Here is a 21550-nt window from a genome sequence, read left to right as displayed (position 1 = left end):
AGTAACTGACGCAGGCAGTAAAATTAGATTTAAAAAACAGAAGAAAAGAAAACCTATTGGAACAGCGGGGACTGTGAAGCAACAAACACTGGCAGAGATACATGCACGCACACACTCACGCACGCACACACACACACACACACACACACACACACACACACACACACACACACACACACAGACACACAGACACACACACACACACACACACACACACACACACATTTAGTACTGTAGATATGTAGTAGTGGTGGAGTAGGGGCCTGAGGGCACACAGTGTGTTGGGAAATCTGTGAATGTAGTGTAATGTTTTTTTTAAAATGTATAAACTGCCTTAATTTTGCTGGACCCCAGGAAGAGTAGTTGCTGCTTTGGATCCATAATAAATACATATACTGGTTGTTACGGCTTTCTTCTGTCGAAGGAGAGTCGGACCAAAATGCAGCGTGGTTAGTTCGATACATCTTTAATAAAGAAAAAAAACACGAACAATACAAAAACAACAACCGGAATGTGAAAACCTATACAGCCTATCTGGTGACAACTAAACACAGAGACAGGAACAATCACCCACGACATACTCAAAGAATATGGCTGCCTAAATATGGTTCCCAATCAGAGACAACGATTAATCACCTGACTCTGATTGAGAACCGCCTCAGGCAGCCATAGACTATGCTCGACATCCCACAAAAACCCCATGACAAAAACACACCACAATAACCCATGTCACACCCTTGCCTGACCAAATAAATGAAGACAAACATACATTACTTCGACCAGGGCGTGACACTGGTGATGTACTGTACTGTCACGCCTTGCTCATTGTATTTTGTGTTTTTGTTATATGTTTGGGTAGGCCAGGGTGTGACATGGGTTTATATGTTGTGTTTCGTATTGGGGTTTGTATTATTTGGGATTGCGGCTGATTAGGGGTGTGGTATAGGTTTGGCTGCCTGAGGCGATTCTCAATTAGAGTCAGGTGCTTATCGTTGTCTCCGATTGGGAACCGTATTTAGGCAGCCTCAGTTTCGCTTTGTATTTCGTGGGTGTTTGTTCCTGTCTCTGTGTTGTAGTCACCAGATAGTCTGTAATTAGTTTCACGGTCCGTTCTGTTGTTTTTGTAATTTCAGTTATTTCATGTACCGCTATTCTGTTCATTAAAGTCATGAGTAACCTACACGCTGCATTTCGGTCCGACTTTCTTCATTCAACAGACGAACGCCGTTACATGTACCAGTAAAAAGTTTGGAAACACCTACTCATTCAAGGGTAAATATTTATTTGGACTATTTTCTACATTGTAGAATAATAATGAAATGACATATTGAATCACACAGTAACCAAAAACAAGTGTGAAACAAATCAAAATATATTTTTTAGATTCTTCAAAGTAGCCAGCCTTTGCTTTTGACAGCTTTGCATACTCTTGGCATTACCTCAACCAGCTTCACCTGGAATGCTTTTCCAACAGCCTTGAAGGAGTTCCCACATATGCCGAGCACTTGTTGGCTGCTTTTCCTTCACTCGCAGTCCAACTCATCCCAAACCATCTCAGTTGGGTTGAGGTCGGGTGTTGAGGCCAGGTCATCTGATGCAGCACTCAATCACCCTCGTACTTGGTCAAATAGCCCTTACACCACCTGGAGGTGAGTTGGGTCATTGTCCTGTAGAAAGACAAATGATAGTCCCACTAATCACAAACCAGATGGGATGGCGTACCGCTGCAGAATGCAAGTGTGCCTTGAATTCTAAATAAATCACTGACAGTGTCACCAGCAAGCAACCCCACACCATTACATCTCCTCTTCCTGCTTCACGGTGGGAACCACATATGCGGAGATCATCCGCTTACCTACTCTGCGTCTGAAAAGGACATGGAGGTTGGAAGCAAAAATCTCAAATTTTGACTATAGGACGGACTTCCACCGGTCTAAAAATGTGGTGTTCATCTGCCCAAATGTATTTCTGCAGGCATGGATGTGCTATGGCACCTGGCATCAGCAGCATAATATTGTGTAGAGGACTGAGGGTCTTCCAAATATTGAAAGTGTTATTTTGTAAATGTGTGTTTTTTTTCATGTTTTTTCTCCATTTTTTGGGGGGGAGGGGGTGTTAGAATACCATTTTGGTATTTTGTATATAGTTATTCCATTCGAAATGTATAACTTCACCAATTTGGCCACTTGGGTACATTTGGGATACTTGTGTGGGACACCTGGGTGACTTCATGATAAATGGCATGTAAACACACTTTTTTTGGAAGTTATCATTCTGAAACTTTGCACAAGTACTGGAGGCAGGGCTTTCTCCTATAGAGCTCCATTTTTATGGAACGGTCTGCCTACCCATGTCAGAGACGCAAACTCTGTCTCAACCTTTAAGTCTTTACTGAAGACTCATCTCTTCAGTGGGTCATATGATTGAGTGTAGTCTGGCCCAGGAGTGGGAAGGTGAACGGAAAGGCTCTGGAGCAACGAACTGCCCTTGCTGTCTCTGCCTGGCCGGTTCCCCTCTTTTCACTGGGATTCTTTGCCTCTAACCCTGTTACGGGGGCTGAGTCACTGGCTTGCTGGGGCTCTCTCGTGCCGTCCCTGGGGGGGGTGCGTCACCTGGGTTGGTTGATTCACTGTTGTGGTCGGCCTGTCTGGGTTCCCCCCCTGGGTTGTACCGTGTCGGAGATCTTTGTGGGCTATACTCGGCCTTGTCTCAGGATGGTAAGTTGGTGGTTGAAGATTTCCCTCTAGTGGTGTGGGGGCTGTGCTTTGGCAAAGTGGGTGGGGTTATATCCTTCCTGTTTGGCCCTGTCCGGGGGTGTCCTCGGATGGGGCCACAGTGTCTCCTGACCCCTCCTGTCTCAGCCTCCAGTATTTATGCTGCAGTAGTTTGTGTCGGGGGCTAGGGTCAGTTTGTTTATCTGGAGTACTTCTCCTGTCCTATTCAGGTGTCCTGTGTGAATCTAAGTGTGCGTTCTCTAATTCTCTCCTTCTCTCTTTCTTTCTCTCTCTCAGAGGACCTGAGCCCTAGGACCATGCCCCAGGACTACCTGACATGATGACTCCTTGCTGTCCCCAGTCCACCTGGCCATGCTGCTGCTCCAGTTTCAACTGGCCTGGGCCCTAGGACCATGTCCCAGGACTACCTGACATGAGGACTCCTTGCTGTCCCCAGTCCACCTGGCCATGCTCCTGCTCCAGTTTCAACTGACCTGAGCCCTATGACCGTGCCCCAGGACTACCTGACATGATGGCTCCTTGCTGTCCCCAGTCCACCTGACTGTGCTGCTGCTCCAGTTTCAACTGTTCTGCCTTATTATTATTTGACCATGCTGGTCATTTATGAACATTTGAACATCTTGGTCATGTTCTGTTATAATCTCTACCCGGCACAGCCAGAAGAGGACTGGCCACCCCACATAGCCCGGTTCCTCTCTAGGTTTCTTCCTAGGTTTTGGCCTTTCTAGGGAGTTTTTCCTAGCCACCGTGCTTTTACACCTGCATTGTTTGCTGTTTGGGGTTTTAGGCTGGGTTTCTGTACAGCACTTTGAGATATCAGCTGATGTACGAAGGGCTATATAAATAAATTTGATTTGATTTGATTACTGTTGCCCTCTTATGTTTTTCACAGAAATTTCCCCATCATCGTATCTGAATGTTTGTTTTATCTTGTTCATTTTAAAGATGATACAACAATAAAAAAAAATGTATGTTTTGTTTTATTTTCATTGTATCTAAACCAGATCTATTGTGTTATTCTCCTACATTCAATTCACATTTACACAAACTTCAGTGTTTTCTTTCAAATGGTACCAAGAATATGCATATCCTTGGTTCTGTGCCTGAGCTCCAGGCAGTTATGTCTTCAGGCGGAAATTGAAAAAAGTAGAGAGGTAGCTCTAAGAGGTTTTAACTGACTTCCCTCGTTAAATAAAATATACCACCACTACCTTGTCACACCACAACTGATTGGCTCAAATGCATTAAGGAAGGAAGGACATTCCAAACTAACAAGGCACACTTCATTGAAATGCATTACAGGTGACTACCTTATGAAGCTGGTAGAGAGAATAGTGTGTCATCAAGGCAAAGGGTGGCTACTTTGAAAAATCTAAACTATATTTTTGTTTCTTTAACACTTTCTTTCATCATATTCCCAGTGGGTCAGAAGTTTACATACACTCAATTAGTATTTGGTAGCATTGCCTTTAAATTGTTTAACATGGGTCAAACGTGTTGGGAAGCCTTCCACAAGCTTCCCAAAATAAGTTGGGTGAATTTTGGCCCTTTCCTCCTGACAGAGCCTCCTTGCTCGCACACGCTTTTTCAGTTCTGCTCACAAATTTTCTATAGGATTGAGGTCAGGGCTTTGTGATGGCCACTCCAATACCTTGACTTTGTTGTCCTTAGGCCATTTTGCCACAACTTTGGAAATATGTGTTGTGTCTTTGGCTATTTTTATTTTATTTCACCTTTATTTAACCAGGTAGGCTAGTTGAGAACAAGTTCTCATTTGCAACTGCGACCTGGCCAAGATAAAGCATAGCAGTGTGAACAGACAACACAGAGTTACACATGGAGTAAACAATTAGCAAGTCAATAACACAGTAGAAAAAATGGTCAGTCTATATACAATGTGTGCAAAAGGCATGAGGTAGGCGAATAATACAATTTTGCAGATTAACACTGGAGTGATAAATGATCAGATGGTCATGTACAGGTAGAGATATTGGTGTGCAAAAGAGCAGAAAAGTAAATAAATAAAAACAGTATAAAAACAGTATGGGAATGAGGTAGGTGAAAATGGGTAGGCTATTTACCTATTGAATATGTACAGCTGCAGCGATCGGTTAGCTGCTCGGATAGCTGATGTTTGAAGTTGGTGAGGGAGATAAAAGTCTCCAACTTCAGCGATTTTTGCAATTCATTCCAGTCACAGGCAGCAGAGTACTGGAACGAAAGGCGGCCAAATGAGGTGTTGGCTTTAGGGATGATCAGTGAGATACACCTGCTGGAGCGCGTGCTACGGATGGGTGTTGCCATCGTGACCAGTGAACTGAGATAAGGCGGAGCTTTACCTAGCATGGACTTGTAGATGACCTGGAGCCAGTGGGTCTGGCGACAAATATGTAGTGAGGGCCAGCCGACTAGAGCATACAAGTCGCAGTGGTGGGTGGTATAAGGTGCTTTAGTGACAAAACGGATGGCACTGTGATAGACTGCATCCAGATTGCTGAGTAGAGTGTTGGAAGCCATTTTGTAGATGACATCGCCGAAGTCGAGGATCGGTAGGATAGTCAGTTTTACTAGGGTAAGCTTGGCAGCGTGAGTGAAGGAGGCTTTGTTGCGGAATAGAAAGCCGACTCTTGATTTGATTTTCGATTGGAGATGTTTGATGTGAGTCTGGAAGGAGAGTTTGCAGTCTAGCCAGACACCTAGGTACTTATAGATGTCCACATATTCAAGGTCGGAACCATCCAGGGTGGTGATGCTAGTCGGGCATGCGGGTGCAGGCAGCGATCGGTTGAAAAGCATGCATTTGGTTTTACTCACGTTTAAGAGCAGTTGGAGGCCATGGAAGGAGTGCTGTATGGCATTGAAGCTCGTTTGGAGGTTTGATAGCACAGTGTCCAATGACGGGCTGAAAGTATATAGAATGGTGTCGTCTGCGTAGAGGTGGATCAGGGAATCGCCCGCAGCAAGAGCAACATCATTGATATATACAGAGAAAAGAGTCGGCCCGAGAATTGAACCCTGTGGCACCCCCATAGAGACTGCCAGAGGACCGGACAGCATGCCCTCCGATTTGACACACTGAACTCTGTCTGCAAAGTAATTGGTGAACCAGGCAAGGCAGTCATCCGAAAAACCGAGGCTGTTGAGTCTGCCGATAAGAATATGGTGATTGACAGAGTCGAAAGCCTTGGCGAGGTCGATGAAGACGGCTGCACAGTACTGTCTTTTGTCGATGGCGGTTATGATATCGTTTAGTACCTTGTGTGTGGCTGAGGTGCACCCGTGACCGGCTCGGAAATCAGATTGTACAGCGGAGAAGGTACGGTGGGATTTGAGATGGTCAGTGACCTGTTTGTTGACTTGGCTTTCGAAGACCTTAGATAGGCAGGGCAGGATGGATATAGGTCTATAACAGTTTGGGTCCAGGGTGTCTCCCCCTTTGAAGAGGGGGATGACTGCGGCAGCTATGCCGGATTAAGTGATATGATTTTATAGAATAGCATGTTATTTCTCTGTAATTAATATTACCTGATTAAGCTAATCCTGTAACTGTAATTAACTAGGAAGTCGGGGCACCACAAAATAATATTTATAGAGCTGTTATCTTCCGAATAAACTCTTAAAGACCTAGTAATATCTTACATCAATATCAGTCAATATTAATCGTCACCTTATTTCAGTCTTATCTGAAAGTTGTAAATTCGTGGTTATCTTCATGAACCTTGGCTAACAAGTTGAATCAGCAATACAAACTTTGGTTTAATTATTTATTTACTAAATACCTAAATAATCACACAGAATTACATATACACAGAATGCAAATTATGTCATACAGAAAACGTTCCTGGTGGACGGAGCCGACATGACGGCTGGTTACACAAAGGAAAGGGGGTTGCGTTTGAGTGAAAGAGCGGGAAGACTGAGGAACAAAGGGAGAAGCTATGCTATCGTAAATATAGTATCTTATGCATTCTAAATTACAGCCCCTTTGGAAAAGGAAAATGCAATATTTACGCTTCGGTAGGTTGGTCGTAGATGCTGGTCGTGCTGCCCAACAGAGATCTTCCTGTCCTTGGAAGAATGCCTCTGGTAGTAAACTGAATACGTTGCAGTATCGTCGTTGTGTGTTAGACTGGACCCGTCGTCCGTCCTTTCCTAGCCTACGTTTAGAGCAGCCGCTGCTAGCTCAACAGCTAGGAGGTATCACTTCTGTAGTGAATAAGAGTTCAAAGTTCATACCATTCGCAACCAAAGTTCACGCTGGGGTTGGCTTACCTCTGTAGTTGACATGTTAGTACTTTTAACGTGGGACCGTCGTCCTCAGAACAGGTTATTATCTGAATCCTTCTGACATCGGACCGTCGCTCTAATGTACCCGGAACAAAAAGTTATATTTTTGTAAAGGGCTTATATAGTGGAGGGAAAGAAGGGTGTGTTTCATAGTTTATAACCAATGTCTCTTCACAGGGGCGGGCCACTGATTGAGCAGAGCTTTAACCTTATGAAAACCCAATTATTTAATTTGGAAGCTAAAATTACATTTAATCTTTTCACAAATAGTTTCATATTTATACATTTATATTGCACAACAATTCCATGTGAATCTGATAACTATAATGTGTAGACTTTCCAGGATACAGTTTGTTATTCTATCATTAATAAGAATGTCTCAGATGACAACCGAACTGACATCATATTCATTAAGAACCAACACATATTTTCAACTGGTTGGATTACCGAAATATGGTTACTTTCCCCCCAACTTTTGATGTTCCCCAGCTCGCTATGTTTAACAAAGGCTTTTCAAGAGGCCTTCAGTAGAGTCAAGAGAGGAAAGGGAGAAAGGGATTTATGGGGGGAGTCATAAACCTTGTCCACAGGCCAACATCATGACATATGCTTGTGGTCATTGTCCATTTGGAAGACCCATTTGCGACCAAGCTTTCACTTCCTGATTGATGTCTTGAGATGTCACTTCAATATATCCACATAATTTCCCACCCTCATGATGCCATCTATTTTGTGAGGTGCACCAGTCCCTCATGCAGCAAAGCACCCCCAAGCTTCACGGTTGGGATGGTGTTCTTCGGCTTGCAAGCATCACCCTTTATCCTCCAAACATAACGATGGTCATTATGGCCAAACAGTTCTATTTTTGTTTCATCAGACCAGAGGATATTTCTCCAAAAAGTACGATATTTGTCCCCATGTGCAGTTGCAAACCATAGTCTGGCTTTATATGGCGGTTTTGGAGCAGTGGCTTGTTCCTTGCTGAGCGGCCTTTCAGGTTATGTCGATATAGGACTCGTTTTACTGTCGATATAGATATTTTTGTACCATTTCCTCCAACATCTTCACAAGGTCCTTTGATGCTGTTCTGGGATAGATTTGCACTTTTCGCACCAAAGTACGTTCATCTCTAGGAGACAGGACGCATCTCCTTCCTGAGCGATATGACGGCTGCGTGGTCCCATAGTGTTTATACTTACGTACTATTGTTTGTACAGATGAACCTTCAGGCGTTTGGAAATTCCTCCCAAGCATGAACCAGATGTCTTGGCTGATTTATTTTGATTTCCCATGATGTCAAGCAAAGAGGAACTGAGTTTGAAGGTAGGCCTTGAAATACATCCACAGGTAAACCTCCAATTGACTCAAATTATGTCAATTAGCCTATTAGAAGCTTCTAAAGCCATGACATAATCTTCTGGAATTTTCCAAGCTGTTTAAATACACAGTCAATTTAGTGTATGTAAACTTCTGACCCACTGGAATTGTGATACAGTGAATGATAAGTGAAATAATCTGTCTGTAAACAATTGTTGGAAATATTACTTGTGTCATGCACAAAGTAGATGTCCTAACCGACTTACCAAAACTATAGTTTGTTAACTAGAAATGTGTGGAGTGGTTGAAAAACGAGTTTTGATGACTCCAACCTAAGTGTATGTTTACTTCTGACTTCAACTGTATGTGTCCAAACTTTTGACTGGTACTGTATGTAAATAAGATATGTTCTTCTTTTCAGTTTTCGTCTTGTCATTATGGAGTGTTGTGTTTTTTATTTAATCAATTTGAGAATAAGGCTGTAATGTATCAACATGTGTATAAAGGGAAGGGGTCTGAATACTTTCCGAACGCACTGTGTAGCAAACAAAGGGTCAATGCACGGGCATCTCGGCCCTCACAGCTAAGGTCCATGTGGAGAGCATAAGCTGGGAAGTTTAAGTTCTTCAGTCAGTTTCCTTTTGATTGCTAGCAATAGCATAAATTAGTTTAACAGTTATCTGACAAAAGTTATTGATGATGTGAGTTTCTGTGCCTCTGCCTCCCCACACACTGTTTTCACCATATCAATTACAGCTGGTAATATCGATCTCTGCTATAGTGTGGTTTCATAGCGTAGTGGGCCTAGCCATTCACCGTGGGAATGATTCCAGTGCAATGGTCAAATGACTCCTTTTCCCCTGATCTAAGGGAATGTCTGGTTGAAATTCATCTTTCAGATTTGAATAACTTTCATTTAGATTTTTAAGGTTAACCACATAACGATTGAGATAAAGCCAATATTATATTTTTTTGTATACATTTATTTTGAGGATTTAGGAAATTCTCCTGTGACTCACATATTGCCGCGATCCATAGCTCGGGAACAGGTTTGCTAATTTCTCCAGGTACAGTCTGTCAGTTACGTGTCCTCGGAACACTGTTTTACCATTTGTGTTCACTTGTAGCAGACAAAGGAAAAGTATCTCTGCCTGTCGTCCATGATAATTTTTTGTGAAGTGTCCGAGTGTTGGGTTACGGTTGCTGAGCTTTGATTGGACAATCACTGTTCAGGAGCGGAGATTAGCAAAGGGTAAATTAAGTAGTTTACTGTGATTGTTTTCAATTAAATGCAGTGCATTCATAACCTAACCATTATGAAACTTCCATTTGATAAAATAAGCCTCACATGGCAAATTAGCCATTACATTTTTTAATGACCAAATTCAACACCGACCTCCATAGAAAAATTCCTCACGTCAGCTTATTTTCGTGGACAGATTTTGGACTGAGTAAAACCTCTTGCATCGCCTTTTCCTCTCTGGTTTAACTAGTAGCTAGCAGATGGTTGATCATATGGGCAATGCCTACTCCCGAGCTTCTCGCTTAAACTAGCTGCTGTTAGCAGTATGTTGAGAAATGAATACCCCTTCACTTGATGAAAGTTGAAAGTAATCTTTTATTGTACAATAAAAGATCACATACCATGTTCTGAGTTATGTGATTGGTCCACAAGGGAATATTGGAGCTAGTTCAACAATTATTTTTTATCCACAACTCTGTTAATGTAGCTTACATCAGCCAGTACTTTTCTTTTGAAGCATGATGTTCCCACCCACGGTGCACTTTGTTCAATGTAGCTTTACAGTAAACCCATTTAGTGAACACTGGCTTTGACTGTATGAGCTGAAAACGAAGGTCCTAATCTGTCAGTGGTCCTTATGCAAGCAGCTGTTGAACAGAAACTTGAAGCATGCATGCAGACACACACAGAGTGGTCTGCCATCTCTGCAACTTGGATTGTGGTCATTTTCATGGCCTATATATCCAGCATGTCCAGGCATGCAATCACAACACACATAGCATGGCATTGGAAAGCCAGAGCCTGCATCTTTCCTCTGACATGCAAATACATAACAGAATTGATGAATAGGGCCTGGCGCCTAGTGTCTGACCTGACTGCAGAAATAGGTTATAGTACAATTCAGTCCAAAGTTCAAAGAAACAATTGATCCCATCCCAATGACCCACAATCTATGGCACATGTTAAGTGCGTTATACCTTTTCAGGAAAAGTTATAACATTTATGTATTTTAAACTATTCTTGCCACAGGTGATGGCAAAAAAAATACAACAAACATTCTAAAATGTGAAAAGGGCCAGCAAGCCTTAGAAGCGTGACTGTCTTCCCTCTGAACCCTTTAACGTTACTACACACCAGGCATAAACATGAAAATGCTTAGACAAGACTTGTACAATAAATACATATGAGATACATGACTTGAAATCAATCTGACCGTTCCATAAATTATCAAAGACTAAATGAAAAGAAAACACAGTAAAATGATTTCATGAAGTGAAGACTGAATAAATATTAATTGACATTCAACCGTAGTCACATACTGCACCAATTAGTTGTTTTTCAAGTTTTCACATAAAAGCAAAGTAATAGAAAATTGGTGTGGGCTGGTGTCTTGAGTTCTAATAATCTACTTTATATTACTCAGCCAATGGTAGTGGAATATTGGATCCAACATGCAGAATAGGTCTACAATTGGATGAGCATTGGTTTTAACATCACATCCACTTCAGTTGTATACATACCATGCACCATTGAGGTGTATACGAAAACTGAAAGCCTGTTAAGTGAATATAAGCATGTGAAAAGCTTGTTGTTTGATTGAAACAAGGGGACCCTCAGACATGACCAATCAGGAATTGCATGGCACCCTTCACATTGATTACATTAGATATGATTGGAATAGGTTCAGGGATGTTTCTGCACTAGTACTTCAGCCTAGATGTAATAAATTATGTAAATCAAACCAAATCTCAGAGGCACTGATGAGAAAACAGGAATAATTCATTGTTCTCCATTGTGCTTTGGAAGATTGTTTGAGTCACTTCATGGAGTAAGTGAATTGGACCATAAAGATAACTTTGAAGAAAATCTTTCAATCACTGCAGTGACTGATACCAGCAAATGGCCAAATGCTGGTTTTGCACATTACCAAAATATGTACGCATACAACTGAAGGGGCATTTAAAACAAAATAAACAACATTATTTTGATATATAACTTCCAATATGGAGATGTAACAAAACATCTATATATCTATATAAATATATATATATATCTATATCTATATATATATCTATAAATATATATATATATATATAAATATATATATATATAATATATAACACTAGCTAAATAAGGCATTTTACTTTTAATATAATCAACTAAGTTTAAAGAAAAATGTCATATTTGGTGAAAGTTTGGCAAAACAAATTAATTGTATAGTCACAAGTTGTGACAAGGCAACAATAACATGTCTTCCAACAAAGAAAGATGACGCTAGAGCAAGAGATCAAAATACAGCTCTAGAACAAAACGTCACCCATGGGACAGGTTGTGCAAGTGTGCGCATGCATGTACGCACACACAAATAAAAGCTTAATAGACAGAATACAGGTAAACATTCACCAAAAGGACACTTTTCTAATATGATTTTTTTTTCACAAACAAAAAGAGAAGTCAAGTTGTTACACTTAGAAGCCAAGTCTAAAACATATACCCCAAAAAACAGACCCTGTTGTAAAATGGAGAATAAAATCAGCTTTTGCATCCATTTAGTGTAGTACATTATGTTAAATACAATAAACACTGGTACTGATTTTGCCATTTCCCCCCAACGTCAAGGGACATAATGGAGAAAACTAAACATGTGGTGTGCATGTAAACAAAAGGAACAGCAACATACAGCTAAATAGATTGACATTTTTTAACATTCTGAGTATGACCTAGTCTACAGGAGTTTTAAATGCTTATAAGGGAAGAAAAGGAGACCACGAAGCCTTTAAAACAATGAGGCACTCTGCCACTGCTTTACATACAGTATCTGTGATCAAACAACTAACTTTTCCCTAACACTGGAAAGGCGGATGGGAATGGACATATTATATTTATATTTTGCACATCCCCCACCACCCCTTTCTCTTAATGAAGTACCCTCTGTGTGCTTGTCCCTCACCAGTGAGGCACCGGCGCTCTCAACAGAGCCCTCTGTGACAGACTGTCTATGGTACCTCTTCACTGCTCCCACACTGACACAGATGATCACATCCCAAAGTGACTTTGTGAGATTATATATTTTAAAGCATTATCAAAACTCAGGATTAGTCTTTGCCTTTTTTTTTTTTTTTTAGTGGCTGTCGTACTGAATATGTGTTCTCTCGATTGGTTATACTAGCATCATTGTTTCTCTAAATCTGTTATACGCAGTGTTGTTTGTCTATTTTCCCTTTAAAAATGTTTTACATAGCAGTAACAAGACAAACAAAATAGGGATGGACAAAAGCTGTCCTATTCAGAACTTCTTAGCAGCAGTTATGCTACTAATCAAACTTGGGACTGCAAGTTACCTTGCATGAATTGATATAACAAGTACTATATTCAACACATTTTAAAGGACCTTCAAATAAAATTGCTATTAGTTTTAGGCTTTCGGGACATTAAACAACTTTAATGGGATATTCACATTCCTTAATTAACACCCATCAAGGAAACTGAGTGGACAGTAATCACTAAACGGCTACATCGTTCTTGGTTGTGATCATTAGGCACCAAATGGATAAAAAACGGACTGAAAAAGGGTGGGACTACTTGATAAGAAACACATTTTCATTTTCCATTGAAACTGTTTGACAATGTTCTCCATTGCATGCCCTAATGAACACAACCCACAATCTTTATCCTCTTCAGTCAAACAGGCTCCAGGCTTTACCTTTTTGCAACCAGGACATACCAGGCTTCTAAATGATGTAGCAGACCGTCAAGGATGCTTGAATTGTTATAACCATGTAACAACATTGAGTAATTCCTCCCTTCGCAAGTGTGTGTTTGCATCTCTTTCATGAAGTTCTTGAATGGAGCATGTGTGGGCATATATAAGATAATCACAAATTTGCTACAGGGCAGATCCATAAAAAGTGGATAACAAAAGTATTTACATACAAATGAAGGTACTTACACACCACAAACTTAAAACTGTTGCACAGTAAGAAAGCGGTGGGAGAAGAATTATTTTGTGAAGTCTACTCTGCCCCCATTGACACGCTCTCCTCCTCAGGCAGTTTTTCCTCCTCCATCAAGCTAATCTCCATTGTTCCTCTCTCCTCTTCAACGCTATTCTTGGGGTTTACCTCTGGAGGATCATGGGAGTCGTGTCCCGTGCCCTCCTCCTGAATGCTGTCCTCCGTCTGCTCCCTGTCCTCTGGCCCAGCCTGGCCAGCCGTTCTCTCCCCAGTCTGGCCATCACTGTGTTTTTTCGGAGGCCCACTGTCCGTCTGTAAGTGGCTGTGGCTGCCTGCGTCCACCACCACCACCCCTTCCTCCCTTGTTCTTTTCTTCTTCATATTTGGGCTGCTGGAGGAGTCTGCAGGCGGCATGCCTGGCAGCGCCATGACGCCCCCGTGCGGGAGGAACATGTGAGGGTACAGCAGTCCATGGGACATCCCCGGGATGAGGAAAGGGTTGAAGGCCTGGTGGCTGCCACTGCTGGTCGCTGTGGTGGTGGTGATGGCCGCAATGCTGTGGCTGCCCATCGCGCCCTGCTGCTTTTCCTCCCTCTTTCTCTCTGTGCCAGGCTGAATGCCGGAGCCCTCGGCCCCTGTGCTCGAAGATGCCTGGCCGGGGCCTCGAGAGGGGCTACTGGCCGCTGAGGAGGAGGCCGCAGTGGTGGTAACTGCAGCCGTGGAAGAGGAGGTGGAAGCGGAGCAGGTGGGCGGCAAACCCATCAGCCCCTGAACGCTGAACATGTGGGGGGCGCCATGTACGCCGTGGAGCATCATAGGCAGCATGCTCAGACCATTCTTTGATTCTTCACCGGCGGACACAGCAAAGCCATGGGGGAATCCCATCAAGCCTGTGAGTGGGATGCCCTGGACATTGCGGAGGTTCTGGAGGCTGACCAGGTCCATGCTGCCGATCAGGCCGCCGTTCATACAGAGCGGGCCCATGGGAGACTCGGAGAGGAGGGGCTTGGGCATCTCGCTGCGGGGACGACGGCCCCGGCGGCGGGGCCCCTGGTCGCGGCACACGGGCTCAGTGAGGATGCGGGTGAACTTGCCCTCAGGAAGAAAACCCTGGAAAAACAAGGCATTAGCTTAAGGAAAATGCAGGGATGTTTTTGAAGGACATCTGTAATCTGTGAGGCAGTAGGTTCTGACAACTGCACTATTCAAGATGAGTAAATGTCTAATTAAAAATGGAAACATTCTAATGAAACTATTTGATGGGGCATTTATGTGGATATGAGAGAGTGAAAATGCCATGCTACTCACAGAGTGTTTCACTACATCTGCCCAGTCAGGTGCCACGCAGTACTCAGTATTTGCATCCAGCCATCGTGAAAGCTCCTTGATTGCTGGAGCCATAGCACCCCCAAGCTACAGCACAGAAGAATACAACCCTCAATGAGTTCTTGTACACACACACACATAGCATAAATATAAATGATGCATTTGTGTATAATTCAGGCAAACGTTACATGTAATTCAAATTTTGTTAGGCTATGTCTTAAAGAATTGTATTCAATCAATGTGAAGGAGCACAGTTGGGTGGGGAGAAGCATCTTCATTCACCTGATAACCACTGCAAAGAAATGCCAGTAGCTAGGCTTTTAAACATTTGGCGAAATAATTAAGCGAATATTGTAATTGTAAGTACAAATAAAAAGCCCTTTGTCGTATAATAACTTTTCATTTACCCAATCATTTTTTTTATATTGCAGAAAGAATGTTGCTTCCAATGTAATTGTCTGCATCATTTCCAATCCCCCATATTTTTGGGGTAAATATATATATCCATACACGCATATATATATATATATATATATATATATATATATATATATATATATATATATATATATATATATATATATATATATATATATATATACACACACACACACATATATACATACACATATCTATATAGACATACATACTTTTTTAAAGAATATACCTTTATTATTATTCCCCGCAAACCCTACTGCCGATCCCCCAATTGAAGTAAACTAATAAACACTTCTGCTTCTACCTTCAATCCATACACATTCTACAGACACAGTCTACTTTACAATAGTTCTCTCTTGTTTGTTCTTAGTCCTTCCTCTATTTCTGATGTCCATCCAGTCTAATTTCTATTTGTAACTATCCTATTTCACAAAGTTCCGAACCTATATATATTTTACAGATCCCATATAATTTACATTGTTTATCTTGTTATTAGTCCCACCCTTCAGCTCCATTCAACACCTCCCATCTGTCTCTCAACAGCATCCATTTCGGATTTCTACTTGCCATATATTTTTCAACTGTGCTGTGATGCTTCACAAAAGAATTGAACCTTCCTATTCTCATTGCTTCTACAGATTGAAAAATAAAAATATTTTTTTAAACTAAAATAATTATTAAATTATTGATTGATTGACTATGGATTTTCAAATCACACAGTATTGCTATCTGTAGTGTTAGTTCCATCCCATTTTTACCTCTGTCGATGCTTTTGTCACAAAAATGATTGGGTTAAACAGCAAATACCCACGCATGGTGTAGCCAACAACTCACAGACAGCGTACAGTAGGTGAGATTATTGATAAGAACAAGATTTATTTGTCAACTGGCATTCATGGTCAAATTGCTGCAAAGAAACCACTACTAAAAGACACCAATAATAAGAAGAGACTTGCTTGGGCCAAGAAACACGAGCAATGTACATCGGTGGAAATGTCATTTGGTCTGATGAGTCCAAATTTGAGATTTTTGGTTCCAACCGCAGTGTCTTTCTGACATAGAGTAGGTGAACTCCGCATGTGTGGTTCCCACCGTGAAGCATGGAGGAGGAGGTGTGATGTTGTGGGGGTGCTTTGCTGGTAACACCATCAGTGATTAGTTTAGAATTCAAGGCACAGTTAACCAGCATGGCTACCACAGCATTCTGCAGCAATACACCATCTCATCTAGTTTGCGCTTAGTAGGACTATCATTTGTTTTTCAACAGGACAATGTCCCTACACACCTCCAGGCTGTGTAAGGGCTATTTTACCAAGGAGGAGAGTGATGGAGTGCTGCATCAGATGACCTGTCATGCACAATCACCTGACCTCAACCCAATTGAGATGGATTGGGATGAGGTGGACCGCAAGGTGAAGAAAAAGCAGCCAAGTGCTCAGCCTATGTGGGAACTCCTTCAAGACTGTTGGAAAAGCATTCCAAGTGAAGATGGTTGAGAGAAATACCAAAAGTGTGTAAAGGTGTCATCAATGCAAAGGGTGGCTACTTTGAATAATCTCAAATATATTTTGATTTGTTTAACAGTTTTTTGGTTACTACATGATTCCATGTGTTATTTCATAGTTTGGATGTCTTCACTATTATTCTATAATGTATAAAATAGTAAAAATAAAGAAAAAACCCTTGAATGAGTAGGCGTTTCCAAACTTTTGACTGGTACTGTATCTATTTCACCGACCCCAAATATTATCCACCAATCAAACATATTTTGTTTACAAAAAATATAAAAGTTTCCCCACAATTTGCAGTTTCCATCAGGTACAGTACTCTCATAAAAATGGTGGGATGGAAACATGGTTAATGTCAGTGATGTTATGTGTGCTTGTGCATCAGTGTTCGGTGTGTGCGTTTGAGTCAAAATAGTTACCCTGCGGCCAGTGCTCCTGTGGACCACTGGCACCCTCTCCTCCCCTGTTAGGGAGTTGACATCCAACTTGGTGGGGTCTTTACAGCGATGCCGCCTCTGCTTGGGCCGCTCCACAAAGCTGTGCAGAATCGCTGAGCCAGGAGACTGAAACCCCAGATTTGGCAAGAAAAGCACACTACTCCAAATGATATTCACTTACTTTAAAACATACTATAAAACCAAACTATAAAACCAGCTGGTGAGTTGAACCATTCGTAACAGAAACGTTCTCAAAGTTCACAAGTTTTTCAGAAATCCCAGTTTCCTCCTGCTTATTCCCTTTTGGATCCAGGAATCATCAAACTGGGATTTCACTAAAGTAAAGGGAATTTGAAGAATGGATAAGATGAATGTGCATGGAGGATCAACTCACCGGTGCGAAAGTGGGCACCTCCATGCTACAGTTGGGATTCTGTCGCAGCCATTCCATCAAGCCATTGTTGGCAGCCTCTCTGTCGATGGCCACCACCTCTGACAGGGTGGGGGTGGAGGTTCCCGGGGGGCGCTCAGGTGGGGAGGAGGTAGACGACACTGCAGAATGGCTGGTGACTTCTACCCTGCCCTGTAGAGGAAAAAAACACAGGGAAACAAATAGATGTATTTGATTCCCAACTCAACACTAGTATGAAGTGCTTGTGATTAGTGTTGCACAGTATAACGAAACTCGATACTAGAACAATACTAGAACATGAAAAACTGCTTGTTACTTTCAGTACTTCTGTCAAATATGTCTCATGTCGTGTACTGATTGAGAGGACCAAGTCTGTCTATCATTGCAGCTGATGTCCCGTACCTCATGCCTGCACCACTTACTCATTGCTAGAGCAGAGTGTCTAGGCAGCACCATGTTAGCTCTCCACTCAAGCTGCACAGAAGTTAACACACTTGAATTATTTTGAAACTAAAGATATCGGTAGCTTCCAGCTTTGTAGAATAACTTTCTATGCAAGTCACAGCTGAACTGACAACCATTCACAATCCTAATACTATGGGATATAAAAAATATAAAAACACAAAATATGCTGATTTCAAAACTTGTCAACAAAAACGTAATGAACTCACAACAATCTCTCACTCACGTCCAAAGATACTGTAGCAAACCTGACTTATAAAGCTGTGCTTTTGTAGCACAGTCGATTTCCGCAGGGCTAACGGCAAGAATGTTGAGGGTTCTTGCCGGATTCCCTGCCTGTTTCATTACATTGGTGTCAGAAGTGAAACTGCGAAACTCAAAAGATGCCCAACTATTGAACAGAGCAATCGCTGAGGTTATCTGTCTGGATTAAATGCCATTCTGTGACTATGGCTAATACGCCTTTTCTGCCATGGTATCGTTTTGGTATCAAGTACAACACTACTAGTGATACGCTATAGTACAACCTTTATTGCAAATTAATTGCCTCCAAGCACCAAACCACAAGAGTCAACTGTATTGTCCTTCCCCCTGAATTTGGTAAGGGGACAGGTCCACAGTAATTATCATCAAAACCAGGTGGTGCAGAAAGTAGTACCATTAAGCTGGCTCTTTTTCTGTTCACAAAACCAAAATAAATTTTGACTTGACAAACCTGTTTTTCCTGCACATGCATTCCTCTGCTCTTGACAAACCCGATATCAACCGCCTCCACGTTTCTCCGTCTGCCTCTCCTCCGGCGCATGATTGCGTCGTCACACCTCAGGTTGCCATTGACAATTTGGCCTGTGACGGGGTGGATGAGACCTGCCTGCAGGATCCCGGCCATGTCCTTCCCCACTGAACCGTGCATGGCACTCATGGCGGGCAGTTTTCGGGCAACGGGGTGGACCTGGTGACTCATGTGGCCTACAGTGGCTGCTGCGTCGCCCCCAATGCCCAGATCCCCGGCCTTGGAGAGGTCCATGGCCGCCTCCTGCCAGCCGTTGAGCAGCAGCGCCCCACCACTGTTCGACACGGTTACAGGCATATTCTCCCCTGTGTGGCACTGCTTACTGAGCACCTCTGCCTTGTATTCAAACGCACGCCTACTCCGCTTTAGGTCAGGCAAATAGGGCGGCGCCACCAGCCTCTCCTGTAAGAGAGGCAAGGATGTCAACCTCCAGCCTCCCTGGCTGCATTCTCCGGCATCTCTTGACTTGTACTGAACAGGATGGAAATGGAAGAGTGGAAAAATATTAATGAATACCGACAATAGACTGGCGAATATCCACAAAAACGTCACAAAAGAAGGATTTCAACACCGATGGTTATGAAGGCACAGAAGATGAACATGGGCTAGTCACCTTGGGAAGGCGGGTTACAGGAGGGGCTGGGATGTTGAAGTTAAGGCTCTGGGATGGCTGTACCCTGGCTGAAATGAAGCCAGCCCTCTGGTGCACAATGTTAGGCACACAGGTGTTTGCCAGAGAGCTAGGGGAGTCATACTGCTGGCTGGAGGAGGGCCACTTCCCCTTCAAGATGGCGTGACAGATGCTGTCCAGGCGGTTGATGATCACCCGATCCTGCAACGCAAAGGAGCACAAAAAAGTACCACGCATTATTCCCCTGGATCCCAGTATATGGCTTAGCTGCAAAGTCAAAATTGGCTATATCGTGAAAATGTATACTACATTATAATAGGTATGTGGACACGTGCTCGTTAAACGTCTCATTCCAAAACCCTTGGCATTAACATGGAGGTGGTCCCCACTTTGCTGCTAGAACATCCTCCATTCTTCTGGGAAGGCTCTTGTGGCTAAATGGAAGCATTAGTTAGGTCGGGAACTTATTTTGGGGGGTTATGCCTGGCTCAGTCGGCGTTCCAATTCATCCCAAAGGTGTTCGATGGGGTTGAGGTCAGGGCTCTGTACAGGCCAGTCAAGTTATTCCACACCGATCTCGACAAACCATTTATGTATGGACCTTGGTTTGGGCACGGCAGCATTGTCATGCTGAAATAGGAAAGGGCCTTCCCTAAACTGTTGCCACAAAACTGGATGCACAGAATTGTCTAGAATGTCATTGCATGCTGTAGCGTTAACACTTCCCTTCACTGGAACGAAGGGGCCTAGCCCAAACCATGAATAACAGCCCCAGACCACGATTCTACATCCACCAAACTTTACAGTTGGCACTATACATTTGGGCAGGTTGCGTTCTCCAGGCATCCCACAAACCTAGATTCGTCCATCAAACTGCCAGATGGTGAGGTAAAGACATCACTCCAGAGAATGCTTTCCACTGCTCCAGCCGACGCATGGAATTGCACTCGGCCATGGAAACCCATTTCATGAAGCACCCGACGAACAGTTCTTGTGCTGATGTTGCTTCCAGAGGCCGCTAGGAACTCGGTAGTGAGTGTTGCAACCCAGGACAGACCATTTTTACACGCTACGCACTGCAGCACTCGGCGGCCCGGTTCTGTGAGCTTGTGTGGCTCTAGCAGGGAAGACATTTGACAAACTGACTTGTTGGAAAGGTGGCTTCCGATGACTGTGCCATTCTTCTGTAAGGCCATTCTACTGCCAATGTTTGTCAATGGAGATTGCATGGATGTGTGCTCGATTTTATACACTTGTCAGCAACGGTGTGGCCGAAATAGCCAAATCTACGAATTTGAAGCGGTGTCAGCTTTTGGTCTTAATTAAACATAAGGTTATGGAAATGTGTCTAAGGATCCGTTTGAAAATCTGATTTTGGGAGAAATTGTTATACCCGAATCAGATAGTGTCAACCAATTCCCCTGGGCTAACATGAAATGGAAACTTTTCAAGGCAGTTGGCAGGTCAACTCGCCATGTACCATACCTTTGGCCACTCGGAGAAGGAGTAGAGGGCTTTTTCCTGCAGCAGCTGGGCGATGGTGGGCTCCCGCGCGTCCTGCAGACTGTCAGGCATCTCACACATGGACATGGGGACGGCAAACTGTGCCACCTCCACATAGCTGTCCACTACAGAGACTGTGGAGAGAGACAGTGACACAGTGCACAACACAAGATCTCAACTACAGGGCATCTGGAGAAGGTGGTAGAAACCAAAAGCCAAAGCAATTTTTTTTCATATTTTTTTTTTCTGTTATATGAGTCCATCTTAACAGCTGTCTACCTGTAGGCTACCTAGAGTTTTTTCCATATACATACAGTACCCATCAAAAGTCTGGACACACCTACTCATTCAAAGGGTTCTCTTTATTTTTGCTATTTTCTACATTGCAGACATCAACTATGAAATAACACATATGGAATCATGTAGTAACCAAAAAAGTTTAACAAATAAAAATATATTTGAGATTCTTCAGAGCAGCCACCCTTTGCCTTGATGAATACTCTTG

The 21550-nt window shown here is 42.7% G+C and overlaps 1 protein-coding gene across 7 annotated transcripts in view; it reads right to left on the bottom strand.

Annotated features, from left to right (window-relative positions):
* Window positions 1–9937: 9937 nt before the first annotated feature.
* The window catches only part of LOC124008509 (chromodomain-helicase-DNA-binding protein 6-like), a 115471-nt gene continuing 103858 nt past the window's right edge, over window positions 9938–21550 (bottom strand). For 6 of the 7 annotated variants that reach the window (XM_046319829.1, XM_046319827.1, XM_046319834.1 and 3 more), the window contains 7 exons: window positions 21028–21179; window positions 19525–19743; window positions 18834–19382; window positions 17639–17827; window positions 17227–17370; window positions 14844–14948; window positions 9938–14645 (listed from right to left, as the gene is read on the bottom strand). In XM_046319829.1, coding sequence (XP_046175785.1) covers window positions 13596–14645; window positions 14844–14948; window positions 17227–17370; window positions 17639–17827; window positions 18834–19382; window positions 19525–19743; window positions 21028–21179 — 2408 coding nt within the window. In that variant the 3' untranslated portion in view covers window positions 9938–13595. Of the gene's footprint in view, window positions 14646–14843; window positions 14949–17226; window positions 17402–17638; window positions 17828–18833; window positions 19383–19524; window positions 19744–21027; window positions 21180–21550 lie in introns of those variants that run through there. The other variant, XR_006834108.1, reaches the window with a different exon arrangement.

The sequence above is a fragment of the Oncorhynchus gorbuscha genome, linkage group LG21 (assembly GCF_021184085.1).
Source record: "Oncorhynchus gorbuscha isolate QuinsamMale2020 ecotype Even-year linkage group LG21, OgorEven_v1.0, whole genome shotgun sequence".
Lineage (NCBI taxonomy): Eukaryota > Metazoa > Chordata > Actinopteri > Salmoniformes > Salmonidae > Oncorhynchus > Oncorhynchus gorbuscha.
This window is presented reverse-complemented; position numbering and strand designations above follow the sequence as displayed.